Consider the following 24,357-nt stretch of genomic DNA (forward strand, 5'->3'; position numbering starts at 1 on the left):
GGGATTTCACGCACATGACCGAAGAATGAGTGTAAGAAGTGTATAGCAGTAGTCTCGATCTACAGTTCACCTTTCGATCACTCGCTTGACTGGTATCGATTCCCCAGGGTCTTGTACCTCATCGTAGTGTATACCCATGAGTGGATAGAAAGTAGACCCCTCCCCCCTCGTCTCACTGAAAACAAACACTCCTTCATTCACACGCTGCTAAAATACTGCTGTTCACTGACTGGATTCGGCATTCTTTCCCCAGCGCTCTCCGAGAGCGTACTTATATAGCTGTTCTTTAATTTATCGCTCCAGTAGACGTGTAAAATAGAAGAGATTCAAACTCGTTCAAGTATGGGGTGAAGAAAACCACAGTTTCCGTGCAAGTTAAACCCTGCGAATCTACACATTTCACGTCACATTCAGCTTCATTTGTTAAACCACAATTTTAGAAGGATTGCGATCGTCGTGAGTATTGTACGTTTGATATTCCATAAATAGAATACAATACTACATTTTGGCTCTTATGTGTGGTTGCTATACCTCTTCGTTCCATACAAATGGTAGCTACCTACATTTCTATTTATTGAATTTACTCACCTCAATATAGAAGTCAAATTTTACGCCATGCGAGCAGAGTGAAAAGGAGTTGATGATTTTTTTCCTTTTCTCGTCAAAATTACCGAGACGGCTTCGTGATACAGAGAGAAAATGAAACAAACGTAAAGCACGTACAGTGTTACATTTCACGCCGAAGGAGACCAAACCTGACAAAATGAAAAAAACGCGAGATAGAAATGTGGTATTATTATTCACTTTGAGTTGAATCTTGGGCCCGTCGGCGAAGAAGAAAAAAAACTATCGTACCCTGGGACAGGGGTCTCCGTCGTCTTTAGTAGATCATGAAGTAATCTGATGTTGAGCCACAGCTCGGAGGAGTCATTTAAAGCTTTGAAGCATCATTAACCACCGCCAGTCTTATCACTCTATTCTACCCCTCGCGGCGGAGTTGAAGGGAGCGCGATTTGACAACTCAACCCAACGACTGTGCGCGAGCGTGAGAATGCACATGCCAGTGTGTGTGTGTGTATGTATGGTATAGCTGAAGGGTTGAAGAGCAAATCGCATACATAACCAAACACTCGAGCACGTGGAGTAAATAGGACTATTATTGCTCGCCTTTGCTCTCTCACCGCTTCTCGACGTTGGCTGAACACCTTGCAAGGTCTACGGCATATCTGTAACTACATCTCTGAATTAGAAACCTTACCTGGGTGGAAAAATGGGCGATGAAAAGGAAACAGAGTACATGTCTGTAGCGGTGGAGGAGCCTGGGAAGAAGACAGCCAACAGCACAAACTCGAGAGGGAAACCTGCATCCATAAGAGCTCATGGTGTGAAGTGTGTGAAAAGGCGTACCACCCTTGAAAAATTCCTAATCTTCCTTCTCTTCATCGTTCTTCTCTTCGTTCTTCTTCTCATCATTGTTCTGGTAACCAAGAGCAGGAAAGGTAAGATTAAATGAATTTTAAAAAATGTTTTAAATGGAGGTTTGTGATATATATATATTATTTGCTTTATCCTGTGTAATGCAACATGTATTGTATTAATACGAAACATTTCCTTAAACAGTTTTTGCAAATAGTAGAATCGAGCATCTTCCGGGAGATCTTACACAGCTATCAAAGCTTTCAGTTAATAATCATGACTTCTTTGTATTTGGATTCACAGCACACTGAATGGATACAATTCAATCTGTGCCAATATTCACATAATATAAGACACTATTCGGACATGTCTCGGGGAAAATCCATTACTGCCACATTTTAAACTGCTAGTACATGAGGTGATACAATGAATGCATTGAGGTTGGTAATATTGTGCTGATGGATGTGGTACGCAATGGCATCTGAAACATGCTTTTATTCATTCTTTCACTTATTTACAATTTTTGGCCTCGGTCGGAAATATTTCAAGAGTGAATGGCATATAATGTTGTATTCAATCAGTTTGATGAATAGTCGTAATATTTTTTCTCGACATTTCTACTTTTGAGGAGTGAACAAGAGCTACTGCAAAGAAATTCAGCAATATCGATGAGAAAAACGATGACAAAGGGATAATGTTGCATTCAATCAGTTTTATGAGCTTAATCGTAATTTGTTTTTCTCGACATTTTTTTCTTTGGAAGAATGAACAAGAGCTACTGCAAAGAAATTCATAAAGAACGATGAATAAAACGATAACAAAGAGAGAGAGAGAGAGAGAAAGAGAGAGAGAGAGGGGGTGGGGCTGAGAAAGAGAGAGGAAGATAGAAATATATATAAAGAGAGAGAGAGAGGGAGCTTGGTTATATGCCAACAAGAGTAAGAGAGACAACACGAGAGATTGGGAGGGATGGAAACAAATTTAACAGGTGAACTGTATGAGGAAAACCCTTGCATACTGGTGAAGGCTACTGACTGACATACGAGATGTCCTGGGTGCAAACCTTGTTCGTCGTCTACATCCTTTGCCGAGGTGTTTCCCCAAATTTGGCGCTCTCGACCTAGGTGTAAATAAAAGGAACAACGAACTTGCGGTATCATCATAATTGCAGCCCCATCAGAATGAAGTTAATGAGGCTACTTTGGGTAAAAGAGAACAATCATTACTGTTATAATGAAGATAATCATTATTATTTAGGATCACTTTGACTACTACCACGCCTACTGACAATGCATTTTGTGTCTATAGATGGACGCCCAGTGTAATACACGAGTGCCTTAATATAAATATATATATATATGTATATGAAATCAATAGTTATGATATATTACTTCCCATTTCAGCGGTATTAAATTTGCTTATTCACATTCACGTTCACGTTCACTGTCAATGATGCAATGGTTCACATTAGTTTCGAATAATAGTGTCATCCTACAATGTGTACCCTTAATAATGCATCATCTTAAAGTTTAAAAACTCTATCTTTGGGCCTTCGTAATTTTTGTCTTTTGGATTAAGAAATCAGTATCATTAACATTATTCAAATCATCATCAATCATCATGTCATCAGTTAGTAAAGGCATATCATCTGAACCTACTCAAGACGATATATTTTTACACGCAGGAACATAACCCCAAGCATTAGTTTGTCCTAGCTGTGTCAGTATATTAAAATTTGTCGTGCTTACAAAGATCTATTAGAAAACATATTAAAAGTATGTACGCATAATAAACATGATTAGGTTATAAGTGAAAACCCAAGAGACTCTCGGGGCTTGTCCGATATACTAATACGAATAATTATATTGTAAGAACTGTTGAAGTAATCGTATTAGAGGTGCTTGTAATAGGAACTTTTAGATTCGCACGAAGACAATACGTCTACGCTACGATCGACGTCCTTGTAATGCACTGCCTTCAATGGACGTCACACGTATCAGTCCACGCAAATCTAAAAGTCCCTATTATCTCGCTTTGGGGAAGAAGCGTCACTATACATCTGAATACTTTTCTTTTATACATGTCTACCTCCTTATGTAGATCGGCAGACAAGGAATAGTACATACGGTTAAACTCTACTTTTGCATTGAAAATTTCAAAACCATCTTTTTTCCCACGGCTTGAATAATGGGTGTTCTACATTCTTTCCTTGATTACGTCTGGCTAAACCTTATCAGTGTAGTATTTCAAAGCATTTCAGATGTTTTTGTTGAGCCGTAGCACATGCGCCGTTTTGAAAGGGAGCTGGTATTTTGGGTGTTTAGACGAATTTGGGTCAAACAAAAGTGAACGTCATCAGCACGGCCTTGGCGGAAGATTTGACAAGGCACAAAGTTGGTCTCTATTTCATCACAAACGAAGGCGTAGGTGGACAATCCTTCCCATATTCAGAGGATGAACAAAGGAGACAATACAAAAGGGAAGTTCAGGTTTCTTTGAAGATTTGATAAGGAAAGTCGTTTAAATAATTCTAGTAGTAAAATAATAATAATAATAATAAAAACGGTGCTTGATATCTCATCTTATAAATACACAAACACATTGCATCAACCTTTAAAAATATTAGTAATGTTGCCTAGAGCAAGGATTATATTCTTATCTAGATGCGATTTTATATTTGTAAAGATGGCGCGCAATTTTCTCAGTATATCATGACGAAAAGTATTAGGATGACTATTTTAAGTGTGTCAAGTTTATTACGATCTCCCCTGCTCACGCATACCCTCCTATCTGACATTGTTTTGACTGGATAGGTTGATGGTAAATGCATTAACTTTTTTGATGAAAATTGTATTGAAACATGTTCATTCAAGTTATTTTAAGATCATCTCTGATTGAACTAATGTCTGGTGTAGTATACATGTTCGTTATAAGCGTGCTAGTTTGAAGCGTTCAATGTAAAACTGTCGAATGGAAATTTCTAGAAATGGTAGCCAAAAATGAATTGCAATTTCATAAATTTGCTTTTACATGTAGGCTATGCCTTGCATCAGACATTACCTCTTTTAAATAGAGAGAGAGAGAAAGAGAGGGGTAGAGAAATACAGAGAGGGAAGAAAGGGGTGGGGTGGTGGAGCGATGTCTTTACTAACGCCAATATCCTTGATTTATGCATCTAGTGGAATCTTAGCCATGTATATCTAAAAAAGACGAACGTTTAATATTAAATTCCACTTTGCCACAATTGACTTAATTGAAGTGACAAGAGACGTTACATATCGAGCACATTTAATGATATTAAAGATAAACTTGAGTTCTGGTAAAAAAAAAATGAATTCTCACAGAATCTAACGAAACTTACACTGAATGTTCAAGATACAAATAAATGTCATGTGCCAAACAATTTTGGAAGAAAATGTATACTGGCTGAGTAATGAGCATAGAAAGATAAAGAAATCAGGGTAGTACTAGCCCCGACACCATGTGTGTTGTCCCATATACATCTTTCTGTGTAAGTGATTGTTACTTTACCAAGACTCTGCCAAATTTATGATGATTTTGACGACTCCAGAACCTTGCATTACACACCATTACTAACATGCTATATGATCACCTTTTCTGATCCATTCCACACCTTTTCTTTCACAATGCAATCGCATTACCAGAACTCAAGTTTATCTTTAATAATTATATAATGGAGGTTTTGGATAGCGCTCATGTCTGTCAGATTTGACACCCCTGGCGCTCCACAATTTAGGGGGATAGATTAGCTAGATGTTTCTACTTTGTGATACATCAATAACTCCTACCAGTGCTGACATGACGATAGGTCACTAGTCACAACATTAGTGATAATGTTTCCATACAGAATACATATGAGCATGCAATGAGAGCTGCAAAGCAATTTTGTTCACCAACAATGTACATATTTTGCTAGCCCTTTTTATATTTTAGTGAATGCCTATCAGAAACCTTACTACACATGTTTGTTCTGTTAACTCTAAGAAAAACAAAATCGTTGTGATATTTTTAGCTGATATGAAATTGAAAATGTGAGCCAGAGGCCACCTAAACACTTTAATCTCTTTGGATCACAATGGGTGATGATTATTTGATATTTTTGCTGTAAAACAGCACCCATAGCAACGATACAGGTGGGCTATTATAAAGGAAATGTATTTAACCCCTCGCACGCTGTAGGCAGCATTTAACTCGAGCAACGATGAAAAACGCTCAGATTCATTGCCATTAGGCCTAAGGTGATGGATTATCCCGGCTGAACTGCAACAATGCGTTATTTTTCCCTGGTAGGTGAAGATATGGAAGGGGGGAGGTGAATGAATAATTCATAACCTCACTCCATATTATATATTATGTCTGGGATCTGGTAATATGTGCTTTGCATTGACCAGGTATGTGCAAGTGCCTCTGCAGAATCGAAACGCCCTGACTGCATATCGTTTTACAATTTTAGCCTGTAGTCTGCCATTGCACACTAAGTGCATGACACTCGTAAGACATGATTTAAGGCAACTTTCTATATCCAATTCGGATGAAATATAAACTTCATTATTGTGTATTCATACACAATATAAACAAACTGTGAAAAACCATGTATGAATTCGTGAACGGGGCTATGCTGGGACGTTGTCGTGGATGAGTAGGCGTCTATTGCCACTTTGGTCGTGAATAAATGACAGGTGAATTCATACACTTTTTATAGTCGACAATCGATTTTTCACCAAAATAGGCACGAATACTGGAGGGCCGTCATATTAAGGAAACCAATCATTGATATAAAATGAGCAGATCCGCCCACTCCTATTTGAAGTAATCAGTGCATGGGCCATCCATACAAAACGAGTGAAAGAGATGAAAATTACAAAACCCTTAGAACGGACGTTTAATAGAGCCAGACTCTTCCCCCGTGGCGTCCGTACAATGGTACGTAGTATACAGGAGGCATGGGTGGGGGAGGGGAGGGGGGGGGGGGGGTCACTGGACACAAGTATCACCCCTTTTAGCTATATCAAGGCTTGCACATCTGTACTGCTGGTACACACTCATCAGGTATAAATCATTTTGCTCATATTAATGTATGGATTATCATGACGCTTTATAATATATAATTTTGCTCGTTGGCTAAGAGAATTTTCAGACATACCCCCAACTTTCTGAGACCCTGGAGTAGCCATTGAGTGATTTCAAGCTGGGTGTTTAATAAACACTAACACCAGCCTAAACACCGAAATGGAAATCAACTGGTGTTATTGGCTTTGACCTCTGAATATTGTCAACTTCCGGTAGCAAGTGTTATCGATTTTGCAAAATTGTCGTCTACGTACACATTTCCTATTCACTATCACTAGCCCCTAGGGATTAAGCAAATGTTGATTTTCAGTTCGGTGTTAGTGTTGTACCCGCACAACAGTCAACGCACGAACGACGCCAATTTATTGTCTGACGATCAAGGTAAATCATATATTCTTTTGTGTAAAATTAGTCTTTTATTTATAAGACCAGAGAAATGGGTGTAAATTTATTCTATACTTTTTATGACATCTTTAGTTTTGATGTACTATTTTCAAACCATCGTCGTGAAATCAAGTCTATGGTGACGTCACTGCTGGTGTTAAGCTATCGATTTTGAAATCGGTATCGGGCTCTTAATTTCACCAGCAATTTTTTTAGCTCGATTTAAGAGCTCTTGACTGCTCTTAACACTAACACCCAACTTGAAATCACTCATTGTACACCATCAATAAAGAAGAAGAAAATTAATGAACTTGTATAGGGTTTGTATATATTGGTGTTGTTGGAGTTGCAGGTCCTAGCTCATCTTTTTAAAGCAAATAACCTTAATGACAATTTTCTAGGGTCGATGGCACATTCAATACCCTTTTTAGTTGTATGTAAAGTTAAAGGTAATACAAAGTTTTGGGAAAGTGTGAAAATTGGGTGGATGGTGATTCTTTACAATTTTGATATATTTGGATGTCCCTGTGGATGTATTATAAGCACTGGAAAATTTAGCCCCTAAACTACTTCTGCTTTAAAGAAAAATTGAATATGAAAATTTACCGGTGCTCCCGGTAAATTTTGATAAATTTCAATTTCGTACAATGGTAGCTGCGACCCTGAAAATGTCTGAATATGTAGTTGTGATATATAATTTCCGAACGGGAACAACTAATCGGTAGATTTTAGTCAATAAACATTGTTTTATAGCTTAATAAATATCTTGACCTTGAGAAGGAGCTATACAACATAAAGAGTTTATTATTTACAATTTCACAACTTAGACTCGATTTCAACCGCGACAACGATCTCTGAATATTGTAGGACCGCATATGCGTCCAATATGTTCATTTGAACCAATTTCATGACCCCATACCAACACTTTGTATTACCTTTAACATTTAGTTTCTTTTAAAGCATCCAAACTAGACATTGTCAGCAAATCATTCAACTTATTCCAACGGATTTTTTTTGCAAAGATATATCTTGGTGTTTTTACATGAATAAGTGTTCTTTGTAGAGCGGATTTATGATAATAATGCCGATTCGTGTCATCATCAACACAACCAATACTAATGACATAAATATACTTATGATGGTAATAATAATGACATTAACACGACTAGTGCTGTAACATCACGGATATCTCCAATTCCGTTTAACCGCCTATCAAAACCGGACGGTTTTCGGTTAAACGATTTATTAAAAAAATAAAAAAAAAAAAAAAAAAAAAAAAAAAAAAATCATTTTTTTTTTTTTTTTTTTTTTTTTGGCCGTGTGAAAAAGCAGGAAGGTGATTTAACTGAAGGTGCCGATTTGTGCTTGTGAACTTGTCACAAATAATAGAAATAATAGTAACAATGTCGTTTTAGAATAATGTGTAAGATCATTAAAGTAAATTAAAAAGAGTAGAGGACCTAGGATAGAACCTTGTGGTACACCATGTGTTAAACTTGGATGAATATATATTGAGATCTATTACAAAGATTACACGACTACTACTACTACTGCCCGTGGCATAGATAGTGCCTATTGTTGGGGGGGGGGGGTGAATGAATAGATCATCCCCTGAGCAATATGTATTAAGTAAGGATCTACGCCACTGACTACTAATACTACTGCCAATAATATTAATATAGATAAGTATGGTATTAGTATAGCAATAATGGCATTAAAGATAATTGTGGATTTATAAACACCGCATGTTCCTGTCACTGATTACTCTCCAGGCACTTAATGTTTACTTATCCCGAATTTATATACAAGTAGTAGGCCAAATATGGGGAATACAAATAATGACTTGCGAAAGGACACTACCGCCTACCAGAGCTTTTAGTAATATAATATTTGATTTTTGTTTAAGAGTCACAAAATTAGCTATCCTCTTTAAGCCATACCTAGTTTTCTAATATCAATTGAAGCATGTAATTTTCATTTCGGAAGCAGATGGTTAGGGAAAATTTTAATTTCGCGAATTTCGTCGTGTGCCCTTCAAATATTCTTATCTAATGAAAGGTCTAGACACAAATTATATTTCGTTTTTATTAACAAAAATTATCATTAATAGCTGCGAATGTATCATATTATTGAATGTAAGACCATCACTATCATTTAGGCATTTATGTTTCTTAATATTCTCTGATATTAGTGTAGTTTTCGTATAATGTTTATCATGTTTATATACATTAAATTTAACATTTTCTCGAGGTAAATCTTAGTATATTACAAATATTATACAACTTTGCCTATATGCATTCATGATATTAGTACTGATATCTATTTTTGAAACTTGAGATCAAAATTAATTAATCATTTCCATGGTAAATAGAAATGGTAAAGAGGTAAATAGAAATATATATTCATAAACCAAATAAGGTACAGATGTAGATTACATAGAACCCAAGCTGATAACCCTAACCCTTACCCCAATGCTTTTTGGCATTAACATTCAAATGAACGGCTACAGAGAAATTGGATATTCCTTTATATCGAATACAGTGGAAGTTCAATAGTATTTATAACAAAGTAAGCTACTATCATATCTTTTGCTGAGAATGAGAAGGCAAAAGTATTCGATGACTCGTATTTACTATAATACTCTAAAAAGTTGATTGAAAGACGGTCACATTTCTCGTGGTATACGGTTACAAATCATAACAGTTAATGAATGCTCGGTGAAAGAAATATTGATTAATAAGAAAACGATATTGTTTATACATGGCTATTATAGTACTAATTAAAGGTAAAGACCAGTTATGGTCATGCGATTGCATTGTGAAAGAAACGTGGAATCGATCAGAAAAGGTTGATCACCTAACATCTAGCATCTGCAAGGTTCTGGAATCAACAAAATGATAAGAAATTTGGCCGATTCTTCGTAAAGTTACAAGCACTATACACAAAAAGATGTTTATGGGACAACCCTATATCTCTCACAGACCATGAGATAAACAAATTTACCAAATGTATGAATTAGTAGGCGGTTTCCCGGCAAATTTTTTATCATCATGTATTAGTCAAAACATATTCTTTCACATGATTGGTAATGAGAGCTTCCATTTCATTTTTTGAAATTGGGGCGTTTCCAATACTGGTCTTTACCTTTAAAATATATACATGTATATAAGATATTTCGTAATTGAAGAATTCACGTCTGAACTATTCAAACACTGTCATTATCCCTTATGACTTACGGTGTTTATTACTTTATATATGATATGATGTTTAGCGATAATTCGGATAATCAAAAAGAGTAAGTTGAACACATTATAAGCAATCATGCCATCGTTCATCATTAAAGTCGGGTCAAAAGTTGCAGACTTATCTGATGCCAGTAAGGCCCCTAGGAGTCAAGTTAGAACTGATATAAGAGAAGATTAAATCATCAAAATATTTCGCCAGCATTTTGAATGAATTAATACCCCGCAGCATTGAGCGACTTTAGATAAACATTGACTCAGGAAAGTGATTTTTTTTTCTCTTTAATGTCCCGCTTCCGGATTTTCAAATGTACATTGAAATAAATTAGTTACATACTGACTTAACAATTTAAATATTTTTTATTTCTTTCGAAAAGAATTTTGTCCTGCTTCTGGATTGTTAGTGCTATGATTAATGTCAATCAAATTGAGATGAAACGGTTGTTAATAAAGTGAAGATTCGTGCACAATATGTGAAACGACTAGTCCCTCGGTCATATTTTCTAAAGGGGGAAGTTCCCATTTTGTTATTGAATTTGCATAACACCATCTGAATCTGTATTGGTAATGATGATGAAGGATTCTGGAAACGATTAGCTTTGGCATGAGATACGCTGGGAGAATAAACATGAGAACTATGGCGACACCAGAGAGTCATTTCTCCATGTCTGAAAACTTTATGTCAGGGATCCATTATGGTCAGGAGGTGATTGATTGAGAGACAAAGAAAGAAATAAAGAAATATAATTCAATTGAAAGCAATATTTATAGGAACGAAAGAGAGAGAGGGAGTAAAAAGGAGCAGGAGCTTGAGTGGGACGGAGCGAAGGGAATAGAAGTTGGTATAATTAGATGGGTGTGGGTGTGGGGGCGTGCTGACATGGGTGGGTTCGTGTTAGCGCGTTAAAAGAGAAGAAACTAATCATTACCATTCTTTAGGAGGATGAAGATAGGATGGAGATGGATGACTGGGAAGGAGCTTATTCGAGGTTTAGTAAACAATAGCAATTCAAAATGTTTTTCATTCTATGGACAAAGACATAACGGACAACGATTTGACAATTTAAAATATATAACCAAAAACAAGGGAAGATATTCATAAACGAAACATATTGGTCAAAGCATTTTTGAGGCAGCTTAGACAGATGCCTTTACTTACTTAATGGTTCTTTTAGCTTGCTTACTAATTATTTAATACTATCTAAATTTGTATAGTCTCACTTTTTAACGATGTAAGCAAAAACCGTACATTGGTACAATATTGCAATAGATTCTTATATCAATGAAATGCAATGGGTAATACAAGCAAATCGATGCGATACATTCTAAGTTACTCCATCAAATGAGATAACTTTACGCGATTTTAAGATCGTGGGCATTTGACAAATGAAGCAAGTATTATAGATGACCAAATTTCCATAGTTTGGCTATACAATCCTAAACCCCTTTCCTTCAATTTCTAAGCTCATCTGCAATACGAATCTTCCGGCATCTAATACCTAATGATATAAAAATAACAAACCTCTATCACGTCCGGACCCTGTGATACGTTTTAACCACTAAAGGGTGATCTATGAAACAAATTGGAAACGTAAATTGACAATCAAAAATCGATCAATGTCTTCTGAAATGAGATTTCTCTTGTTACGTTTGAGAGAATGCAAATTTCCCAAGGGAAGTATGGAACACCATCATCACAGGAAGAACAATATCCGACAACTACGATCCCTAACAAATTATGTCACCCGTGTCCCAGTGGAAATTGTTGGTGATCTTGGCATGATGGGGGAATGAAACAATTTCATTTGGTCTGAATTATTCAAGACTTTAACCCTCAAAGATATATTGCTAACATGTTTTGTTTTAATACCTAGCTAGGCGATGTTCTGTGTACCTCCTATGGCAGTTTGTATACTTGCAAGACAAACTTTTTTTTTAATATTCTCCCTTCGATTATCAGTCTCGTCCGTGCCCCGAGACCCGAGTAGTCATGGTTGGAGAAAAGGAAACGCGTAAACGGTTCTAAGTGATATCTTATCTGTCCTGAAAAAAGAGGCATAATAAGAGTAAAAATTTCAAGTTTTCCTTTTCCATCCTGTGTATATTTCCTCTGCTTTATCAATTGTTATTATTACTCTACATAAGGTAATGATATATGTGGAAAGTACACGTATATATTTAGAAAATAGTTTTCGACTTTTAGTTACATATTAATTTCAAAACCTCTAACATAAATCAGACAACAACGGACATATACAGTGTAGTTCGTATCACAAACAAAAAAAAATCCTTACGCCTTAAAATCTGTCCATGCTTTATAACGCTGTATTTCTATTGTTATTAATTTTATTACAACAATAATACCCCGCCGATTCTGAATAATACCTTCCCTCTATTTCTCCAAAGGTTGCGCTAAATCCATCGCCTTGCTTCACATGCGTCCTCCTTCACCTCCAAAAATAAGATGTTTATGCTCAATGAAATCAAGTGAAAACGATTGGATGCTCAAAAAACTGTTGAGATTTTGGATTAGAATCACACGAAGCGCAGTAAGCTCGCGCCATGCGGCAGTTTATGTGTTAAAGGGGATATGTGTGTGGCAGATGTTTTCAGCATTGGGATGCGGAGAGCGTAAATACCACCTCCTATTTTGTCTGCGCGGGCCTTTTAAACGCATCCCTACCCTGTGTACAGAAATTACACGCAGCTAAAATAGCAGGTGTGTTGGTAAGCATGGGGATCCAGATTTAGGAAGGAAATCATGAAAACAGACCTGGGGCTAGAGAATGACGTCATTGTTGTCTATGTGTTGGTCTTGAAATCAGCGAGGATGTGGGTCGATACACTACCCCCACGCAAATTGGTATAATTGGACATCATTTTGAACTCTTCAACTAATCTTTTTGGGCTTTAAAGAAGGAAATGAACGGAGATTTCCTTCGCATCACCTTAAAAATACCAGATGCAACATTTTGCTGCCGATTTTCATGCACCCATGGTTGCATTGTTGTACATACTCTTTAGATAATCATCGATAGTCACCAAAAAATATGAAAATCTGTTAAATACAAGATTAATTTTTTTTTTTTTAGAGGAAGGCCGCTTTGTCTGACAGTATAGATAACTCGTATTGTCCCGTTTAGATTTAAAAGCCAATTACATTTTTGGAATTGACTATGCAATACCAAGTACAGATTCACAACAAAAAAAAAAATCTCAGAATATATTATAACCTTCAACATTTTTGTAAATTACCTTACATAAAACAGAGAACTGTTTACTAATGCATTTCTGTAATGTATACACGTTTCTAACATTGATACCAACATGTTATTTACCTAGCATGTATAATTTATGCATTATCTTTTTAGATAGAATCCCCTTTGTTTCAAGCCTCTGACAAGCGTTTTCGTTGCCATGAGAGATATTTCTTCAGTTCTAGGACAATTACCCCCAATAATTTAGTTTTCGTTTTAATTAACCAACTAATTTTCGGGGTGGACTCCTCCTTTAATTAACCGAGTTTTTTTTTTTTTTTTTTTTTGGAGGGGGGGGGGGTTAATTTTTCTGGGGGCGGATGTAATTGTCCTAGGGGGTAATTTTTAGGGACGGGGGAATTGTCCAAGGGGATGGTTGTCCACGGGGGGGGGGGGGGGGGGGGGGGTAATTGTCCACTGGGGTAATTGTCCAAGGAGGTAATTTTCCGCGGATAATTTTTCCGGGGGTAATTGTCCTGATACGGTTCAAATGCTATGTATTGAATTTTGTAAATGTTTCTAATGAGAATCAACTGAACGAAAACAACATTTATTGAAATATTGAACTGAGGATAGTTTCACTGATTAATACAAATTTAAGGATTTGTGTAATCGCATTTTATGCAATTAAGAACTTTGTATTTTGGAACCCGCATTTGATCTGTAAAGTATTTTTGGTAGTAAAGTATAGTAAAGTATATTGTATGTTTGTTAGTCCTGTGGTCTATTGATGGAGGCTATTTACTCACATACATGAGGTACTAGGTTCAATCCATTTTCAGAGCATCCTTGAACGAACTTTTTCTTTTTATATTCATATTTGTACGTCTAGAGACAGAATTGTGTCATGGGTACCTGGTAAATATGAAGTGATAATAATGATTTCATGGCCATCGGTAGTTTTGATATTGATACTGAAGGCTACCCTGGGTGTAAAGTTTATATTATAACCCTTGGGGAAAGTACATGTATGTATTGATGACAACACTAAGAGTGAAAGGGAAGGACGACTCCGCCTTGGGGATTTCAAGGGGCTAGTAGGGGACAACGAGGCCCTTGGAAAAAAGGGACCTGTACCCCACTTAAATGAGATCTCGCAATCTAGCTGTTTTAGAATCCTGTATTCGCCCCTGGATGATATATTTCCATGAAAGATTTACTTGAATTGTTCTGGTTGAAGCCACATCGTTATATCAAAAAACCTTTTCGGTGGATTTAATTGCCATGTTGGTTTATTCCTAAGTGAATTATATAAATCAAAATAATATCCCTGAAAGCACTGCTGTCAACAAAAAAGAGTGGTTACACATTATTTTTTTATATGTAACACCTAAAACCGTAGCAGCTAGATGAAAAGAACACAGCTTTAATACATTACATGTGTCTATGTAAGGCAAGCATTTATGTTCATTTTCGGGACCGGTACTATGTCCCCTTTCGCATCGACATAAGTGATTGTAATTACCTAAGTAGTAGTCTGATTTTCAAACCCTTGTACCAAATGGTCGTACGTTTTGTGCTGCACAAAGATTCAATCAGTTTAATTTTAGCCATTACAAGTAGTCGGTTATTGATGTAGGCAAGTGCTCGTCTACCTGTTACAGCTCTTTTTATGTTTGCTATTACCAAATCAAAAAAGATGTCAGTCACTCAATAGTGTCTGACAGTGAAGTCTAGAAAGTAAACGGGTTTCCTTGCATAATTTGAATACTAGGACACTGCTAACGTTTAAATTTCACAGATATGACATACACCCATGACATATTCATAATTCCTGCAAAGTTCTACATAATTTGATGTTGGCTGCAAAAGAGACATACATGTAGATAAAGTTTTGCCTAAGAACTATGCACGAAATTAGAAGAGAATGTGGGATATTTTTTTTTGTTCAGTTTGAGGAAACATTATCTTTTTGACCATCTTTCATTATTCCTTTTTACTCTAATGTAATATTTTTATTCTGAACATTAGATAAATTTTACTTTGCAGCATATTTACTATACAATGAGATTCGGTCAATAAGATGCGACATTTCAAAGAAAGTTTTCTCATGTTAAGAGAAAGGACATTATTTGTTGTGTGCGTCAAAACAAAGTGCGTGTATGTGTGTGTGTGTGTGTGCGCATGTGCACTGGAATTTTTGTTAGGGTTATCATACGTTTTATTTAATACACGTAGGACCTATGTCGACTGTTTTATCATCTTGTTCATGGGATACACTCCTAGCTACCCCTGCCTCACATTAAGCTTCTGCTTATTAATAGGACCGTCCTTGGTTTCAATTCTGGAGCACTATTACTATCCAATCATCGTTAATGCCAACGTAGTACCTGTTTGGGTATAATCGATGTAGCAACCCCAAAATATGTTTATACCATCTAATAAAAGCTCAGCTGTTATTTTTAGTTTCAATTTTTGTTTTAATGTTAAGAACTTAATTGCTCGTCTGGTATCGCCTGACTTATTTCCCGTTTGTTATTGAAACGTACATTAAATAATATGCATGTTTAATATTCCGCATCGCCGTTTCTTTCCTACTATTTTATTTTACTGTAATGATGACGTTTTAAACGAACATTACTGTTTTTATTGGGCGTATAGAAGAAAATCATTGTATTCTAAACGATTTTATTACATGTATACAAATTATATGAAAATAAAAATATAGAAAGGAAGAGAAAAAAATGTATTTATTGAAGGAATTATGGTTATTTTTTCTTCTCCAGGTTGCGAAAAAAAGTCTGTGCCTCCAGAATAATGCCTTAAGGCAGAAGTATATTATACATTGCCTACATCGTCCTGCTTCGTAATTGTTATATGAAGAGCGTTTCTTCAATATGGTCTAAATCCCTTGATAAATGATGATGGATTAAGTAGCTTTCATGTCTGATGATACTTTATCAACCTTCATTTGCAGATTGCTCAACAAAACGTAAAGTTCCCAGGTCATCTTTTTAAAGAATTTTCTGTGTCGACGCACAACGTTGTAAATCTATGCATTTTACTTTTTCCGATTGATAAATTATCTTGTATTTGCATTAATTTTGTTTATGATTTATTTCTCTATTGTTTCAGGATCGAACTTATGCCTCTCTACACATTGCGTATCAGCAGGTAAGAATGTCATATTATTTGCATGGATAGTAATTCAAATGTTCTTGTTGAAAGAGATTCGAGTATCGAATTAGTAAACATGTCTTTTATATTCTCCAAAACTGTAATTATTGAAGAAAAAAAAGAGAGACCTACATGATTGTTTCTAAATATGTAGTTATTTGCAACAGCACAGAAACATTACTTCCTTTTTCCAAGAAAGTGACTTTAAAGCCAAAAGGATATTTTGTTTTCAACTCTAAACAGTATAACTAATTACTTTCAATTAATAGATCATAGAAATAATTGTGACATGAAAAATACGCAGCCATCATAAAATAGGAAAGCAGAGGGATATGGGAGGGAAGGAAAGAAAGAGTTGAAATGACAATGCGAAAAGAAGGTATAGAACAAACGAAAGAGGAGAGACAGAGCGCGAGGGAGGGAGAGAGAGGGAGGAAGGGAGAGAGAGAGAGGGAGAGGTGTGGCAGATAAAGAGAGAGAGAACTGGTGACCTGGGAAATTCGAACAATCGTAGTTTACTTCCCTGACATATGAAGAAAAAAAAAGAAATGATCGTATGAAATAAGTCATTTAAAAAAAATGGCATCATATGCCTTTGAAGACTAAGGTAACATGATACCTAACCGGCCGGCGATCCTTTATTGTTTTATGTTAACATTTCCCTCTTTCTTCGTTCAATGAATTATGACAAATTGCCTTCTCATTTGTAGCGAAGCCAGAACATGGTAACTCTAACATATCAGTTACTAAAGGGGCAATTATTCTTGCCGCCACTAGATATCGTTTAAAATTTAGAGTTTGATATTAAAATGAGAAGAAACAAGAATAAGAAACTTTCAACCTTGTACAATTGCTCTCGAAACCATTTTTCCTTTGTGTAACCAGAAACTAACAGGAAGCGTGTCAAATTGGCTCAAATTTAAATTTTAAAGTGATAGTCTATACTTGATACCTACAGAGTGCAATGCAATACAAGACCTTAGGGGAACAAATCGAACGCGATAGACAGTAAAATAAGAAAACATTTCAAAATGTTCTGGTTAGAATGCATGAACAAGAGAGAAAGGACCGAAACTGAAGCGTTCAACAACGCAATATGCTACATTATCGTCATGATGGGGTTCATATATGTTAAAGGAAAAAAAAACTTTTTTTCTTTCTGCTAATTTCATGTTAATTCAAAACAATTGAGAGGAGTTTGTTTTCTTCTTGCGCTTTTAGTCTTTCAATTTTCTTTTTGTCACCAAATTCTTTCACTTCAATCTTTCTTTTAGTTATTGATAGCTAAATATCATGGACTTGAATAGGTAGTAATCTTTCCAACATAGTCCTTAATACATCGTCTGTCAAAAGCCTAATTTCTTTTATATAGAGACAACGTCATTATGGCTGTTATCGGATGTTATTATTATGACTGTCCTCAGGTACGATAAATGTGATTCATGTAGTATAATTATTAATAACCAATTAGTAAACAATGATATTAATTGTATTGTTTGCATTCCCTACTACCTGTCTATAGTGGCCGTGCGTTTTGTCTCCTTTGAGAAAAGAAATGTGTGTTTGTAAAACCTGTCTGGAAAGGCCACATGTCTACATTAGCAAATCTTTCTGTTTCCCCTGCGTGGCATATACAGACGCGTTTGACTGTATTAACAGCATCGTAATGTAATACCTCATTGCCCCTAATGACGACAAGTTCAAATTCATATCCATATCGATACAATATGCTTCTAGAACACATAAACACTCCCAGGACCCAGTAGGTTGCGTCTCCAGAGCGTGGGCGTGAGGGAATGTGCGTGCGTGTGTGTGCGGTTTTCCTCTCTTCACACCCCCACGAAATTGCTGCCATCTTCTAAAACCGCAGAATGTGAAGCTTAAAGAGAAGGTTGAGAGTCCTAGTTAAAGTGAGCAAATATTAATCCGAATCCTAATCGTATATTGAGACAGTACTATGAAAAAGAGTTCATTGAAATACTTAATTCTCAAAAAAAAAAACTAGAAATAGTTTACAATAGACTACTAATCTTATGCATGCTTCTTGAACGTAATTTTCTCTTGAAAATCGAAACGCTTATCAGAGGCTTGCCAAATATAGCAACAACTACTGTAAGCAAAGTGGATTCCATCTTTACAGATGTCATTACGCACATCAATTGAAATAGTAACCAGGGGTTCTTATTTAATCGTTGGAACTGTATACAAATCTCCCGATACTTGTAGTGCGGAGTTTAATGACCATCTTGAAGAATGTCTTGGTAAAGTTAACAAAGAGAATAAACAATGTTATATTGTTGGAGACTTTAACTTTGATTTACTTAGTTTCGCCCTCCATTCGGATACCAATGTATTTATCGATACAATGTACTCCTCCTCTTTTCTCCCACTTATCACGAAACCAACTCGTGTAACAACTAACTCATCTACTTGTATTGACAACATCTTTACAAATGTTTTGAATAAGCCAATCCTGCCTGGTATTTTGTATTCAGATCTTTCTGATCCCTTTCCAATCTTTCAAGTAACGAACCCTTTACCACCAAATTACCACACCCACTTGAAAAGGAACAATGCGAGTCAATTTAAACACCGAATAAACTTAAACTCATTGTGTGAAGATTTAGCATTGTATGATTGGTCTTTGCTACATCCAAAACCAATGTCAACGAAGCTTACGATACCTTTATTCAAGATTTTCAAAAGATGATTTCAAAGCATTCGAAAACAATACCTGGTAAGGATAGACGTAGATCATCAAGAAAAACCTGGATTACAAAAGGCATTCTTCAATCCATTGGTAGAAAGAAACGCTTGTAAGCGGTAATTAAAACTGAACAACCACTCTGTGAAGAAAAAGTATACATCTTTTAGAAATAGGCTTACTCACATTATACGTGTCTCCAAAAAGAACTACTTTGCGGAAAAGCTTGAATCAAATCGCCATGATTTAAAAAACACTTGGAAAACTTTGAACAACCTGCTTGGTAAAGATAGTAAATCGAAATTACCCTCATTCATTCGTAAAGATGGTGTAAGGCTTACTGAACCAAAATCAATTGCAAATGCATTTAACTCGTTTTTCGTTAATGCTGATTGTTTGATAATCCGCAGTCCACTGGATGCTTTCTTGACTATTTGAAAACCAGCGTAACACATTCTTTGTTTCTTTCACCAACAGATCGAAATCAGATCTTGAAGTTATTTTCTTCCTTGAAAAATAAACACTCATATGGGATCGATGATATGTCACCATACGTTATAAAGAAGATAATTTCTTATATTGTTGAACCCTTAAACCATGTGTTTGATTTTTCAGTTATGTCTGGATCATTTCCTGAATCAATGAAAGTTTCAAAAGTCATATCTTTATTTAAGAAAGGTGATATACATGATTTATCGAACTATCGCCCAATATCATTGCTTTCGACTTTCTCCAAGATTTTAGAAAGACTAAATGTACAATCGATTATCTACTTTCCTTCACAAGCATTCAATTATTTTTTTTCGGAACAGTTTGGGTTTCGAAAAATGTTATTCAACAGAGTCAGCTTTACTTTTTGCATCCGAAAATTTGTACAAATTTTATGAAAAGAAAGAGATAGCTTTAGGAGTGTATGTAGACCATAGCAAGGCAGTCGATTGTTTGGATCACAAAATATTATTAAGAAAACTAAGTTTTTATGGAATTAGAGGCATTCCATTGGAATGGGCCCACATTTATCTGTCTAATAGAACACAATGTGTAAAATATAATGAATCTGACTCTGAATTGTAATTAATGAAGCAAGGTGTTCCTCAAGGTAGTATCTTGGGCCCGTTATTATATTTGCTCTTCATAAACGACATTGTTGAGTCTTCAAGGAAATTACATTATGTACTGTATGCCGATGACACAAACATCTTCTATTCTGGGTAAAATTTGATTGACTTAATTTTCGAAGCCAATGTTGAACTTCTAAAGGTTGCTAGCTGGTTTTCCGCAAATAAACTAAAAATTATTCAGACCAAAACAAAGTTCATGATATTTAACTTTGGCAAACAAAATGATACTTTAATTGAAAATGTTAATCTGACAATAGATGGTAACTGTATTGACCAGGTACAATCTGCAATTTATGTAGGAGTTGCCATTGACAACAAACTCACATGGGAAAAACACATTGAACTAATTTCCAAGAAGATTCGATCTCAAGTCGGTGTTATGAGTGAGCTCAGAAGTTTTCTTCCATCCTATACCATGCTTTCTTTATACTATACACTAACGTATTGTAATTTTGTGTAGGCGAGAACGTTTAATAAATTAATAAAGCCCCTTATCATACTTCAAAAGCGGGCTGTTTGGTTATGCTGCTACGCTTCCTTCAGGAAGCGATCCCGGTATTTATAATGATTTCATTTGTAATGAGGTCATTTTGATTTTGTTATCTTTTGCCGAAAAAATGTGAATTTAAATTTGAATCTGGAGAGAAGCATGCTAAGCAGGTCTGTTGGGTTTTAGGTTAGGGTATAGAGGTCAGGTACGCCGTTTCAATGGTCCGGGGTTGAAGTTGAGTGGTGATGGTTATTGTACCTGGCTGCTAAGAAAGCATAAATGCGTGTAAGTAAGCAACTAGACGGCCTACAGCTTTAGGTCCTCTCCGAGGGACCCGGTAATGAGGATGTATGCCTTACCAAAGGGCACTAGCGCATCGACTTGGTTTCGAATCCGGATCACCGGATTACGAGACCATGCTCTACAAATTGAGCTATCATATCGTGCCTCCTCAAAGTTAAGCAATCGTTTTAATAGTCAACTTATGGATATACTCGCAAAATCACCTGTCGTACATCTTCCCGACCCCCCCCCCCCTCCACCCTGCCAATGGTTTATCTCACAAATGTAATTTCGGGATCCTTGTTTTTGTCTCTTTCTTTTAATTTTTTTTTATAGCGGGTGCGCTAATAGAGAACATGGACTTGGAGGCAGATCCCTGTCAAGATTTCTACCAGTTCTCATGCGGAGGATGGATGAAGAAGACAACTATACCAGAGGAGGAAAACAAGGTCACAGTACTTGGGCAACAGCAAGACAAGTTACTTGTCTTAACAAGAGGTTTGAAACAAAATTATGTTTTTCTTTATCTCCAATTATACAGTCATTTGCAAAAGACGAAGACCTCCTTTATTTTGATGATAATTCTACGAGTGGGCCTGCATTTAATTTTAATTCTCCTCAAGCTAACGCATGTATGAGTGGTCTTAAACTTCTGCCCATGGCTGCATAATCGGTGTAGCAAATTCAGTTCAGGGTGCACACATAGATTTTTCTTGCAGAACATACAAAACATGTGCACGCAGTGAGAGCAATATTTTCAAGCCATTCTCATGATTTAATCATATTGAATACAAAGTCGTTGTTTTGTGCCTCTTTAAGAATTATTTAATTCTATACCTGAAGCGAATTATTGCATTTCAAAAGTCAGATTGCATTTTACGAAATTACTTGTTGTTATATACGCCACGCCAAAGTGATAATTTTGACCGAGCAACAACCAATGTATGCAATTTGCATTATGATTATTGCCATACAATACTAAATAACAGGTGCACTTGAGAGCTCATTGCTGGGTAAACGTGTATACATGTGTATAAACCTCTATATACGTTTACCTAGGGACACGTATATATTTGAAACAGAAATATAGTGAATGGAAAAGTGTTTAAATTTTGGTAAATTTTGGCATTAATAAAGACATTAACAAATACAATAGACATGGCTCGAAACATGAAGAAAGTGGTATTAAAGTACTAGTTCAACTTACGATGGCACAACACCGAGATAACAATCCGTACCAGGGCCATGAAATGGTCGACGATGTCGCTATTTAACTGGAACAAATGACGACATTAAATTCCAGGACCCCGGTATGCGTTATCGACGGTCGTAACTTGCTTGAGTGGGCTTTGCCATTACAAATGCTAACTCATCGATATGCGGCAAGTTACTATGTATTGCTCCTTTCCAAGAATTTTGAATTAAGTCCGCTACGAATTGGAAATGTGTATATGATTACGACATCTGCCAGTGGTGGATCGAGGAGAGAGCCCCCTCCCCTGCCGCCGGCTGGATCCGCCCCTGCCATCTGCCACGTATATTTCAATTTACCCATCTCTAAAAGAATTACGTTATTGATACTACAAATATAGAGGCTTTTAATTATGATTCCCCTTACCTTCATCTGTTTCATGGGTTTACCAGAGAGTAACAAGGAACAAGGAATATTAAAGCATCATTTTATTGCATTTTAGGAAGTGTCATAACGGCTGTCAATGCGTTAATGCAATGCAGCTCGACCAGAAGAAGCTTAGATATTTAACATTCTGAATCAGTGAATCAGGATCAGGTTCGGGGAGAGGGAAGGCAATCTGGCACACCTCAAATCCCCCTCCCAACGCCCCATATTTCTTAACCCTGACAGATAGGCTTACTTCGAATTATCGGGTCATCGCGACTGGCCAAGTGGTCGCGTTACACGACCTTTCGTGTATTAACGAAAATGGTATATAAAGTAAAAATACACGTTAAGGACTCGTCCTTTCGTAGATTCGCAGTAGGATTTTCACAAAGTGTCGGGTAAATTGAACCAGACCATTCGAAGATCAGAGAGGGGTTTATTTCACAAACATTACCCCCGATATGTCGTGAATATAGGGGCATGTTTTCACTAAAGGTTGGGTAACGTGACCACTCGACCCGACGTGATGCGGCGATGATTCAAAGTAAGCCGACATATATTAAAAACAACATTTGGCACTTCATTTGTGTGTGTATATTTCTGATTTTATCTTCCATTTTTCTTTATCATTTGTTTAGCTCAAAGGTGATTTTCGAGAAGAAAAATAAAAGATTTAGAAACCATTATTAACATTGTACTTTCCTTCTCATAGCATTTTTGAGTAAAACAGTATCTAAAAAATGTGTCTTGTTTTCTCTTTTTTTCTTGATTCATTTTTCCTCAAATCAGGTCTTTTGGAAGAAGCAACATTACCAAATGAAAACGAAGCCGAGTCAAAAGTAAAACATTTATATGAAGCTTGCATAGACGAAGGTAAATGTTTTCTGGTGTATTATTGCTTATAATTGATTGTAATTATACTTTTCTTGTCAGGAAGAATACTATACATCTTGATCAATAGTCCTCATACATTATAATTATTTATTTCAATAACCAAATGGAAATATAACGATCCATAAATATGAGATAATTATATAGGCCCTAACATGCCTTCATTATTTTGATAAAGTATCCAAGTCCCATCGTACATTTATTTCTTGTCAGTGGACGATTGCCATTGTATTATTCGAAGAGAGTACTTGATCGTGGTTATTAATGATAATGACTACGTGTGAACTGTTTTAAAACCCGGACCCGGTTAAAGTCCACAAAATGGGCATTGTCCGTATCTCTGGCTTCCTGACAACTTCTTTTTGAGTGTTCACTAGACAGACATTAGGGACTTTTAGATTAGCACGACGAAGAACTGCGACGTGTGACATTCTTTTAAGGCAATGTGACGTCCTTTTAAGGCACTGGCAGTGACGTCACATTGCCTTAAAAGGGTGTCACACGAGCAGTCCACGTTCTCGTCGTACAAATCTAAAAGTCCCTATTTTCGTCCTGCGGAACCTCGGTCTAATGAAAGTTAAATTTGCCATGAGCACCGAGTGGTGGACCTGAGCGCGCTGTACTATGCGTGACGTCATCAATAAAAATGAACTATTTCGATCTAGTCCGCAGGAAACGTCTTTTACAGTAAAACTTTTTTTTTTCTTGTTGTGTACACACCTAATGCAACAATCTTACGAT

General features: G+C 36.2%; 1 protein-coding gene across 1 annotated transcript in view; it reads left to right on the forward strand.

Moving 5' to 3' along the window:
- Positions 1 to 229: 229 nt before the first annotated feature.
- The window catches only part of LOC580325 (neprilysin-1), a 39,097-nt gene continuing 14,969 nt past the window's right edge, over positions 230 to 24,357 (forward strand). Inside the window, exons 1-4 of the mRNA XM_030986616.1 lie at positions 230 to 1,499; positions 16,466 to 16,504; positions 21,441 to 21,602; positions 23,515 to 23,598. Coding sequence (XP_030842476.1) covers positions 1,271 to 1,499; positions 16,466 to 16,504; positions 21,441 to 21,602; positions 23,515 to 23,598 — 514 coding nt within the window. The 5' untranslated portion in view covers positions 230 to 1,270. The remainder of the gene's footprint in view (positions 1,500 to 16,465; positions 16,505 to 21,440; positions 21,603 to 23,514; positions 23,599 to 24,357) is intronic.

This window comes from Strongylocentrotus purpuratus, unplaced genomic scaffold (assembly GCF_000002235.5).
Source record: "Strongylocentrotus purpuratus isolate Spur 01 unplaced genomic scaffold, Spur_5.0 spur5_scaffold_16, whole genome shotgun sequence".
In the NCBI taxonomy this organism is placed as follows: Eukaryota; Metazoa; Echinodermata; class Echinoidea; order Camarodonta; family Strongylocentrotidae; genus Strongylocentrotus; species Strongylocentrotus purpuratus.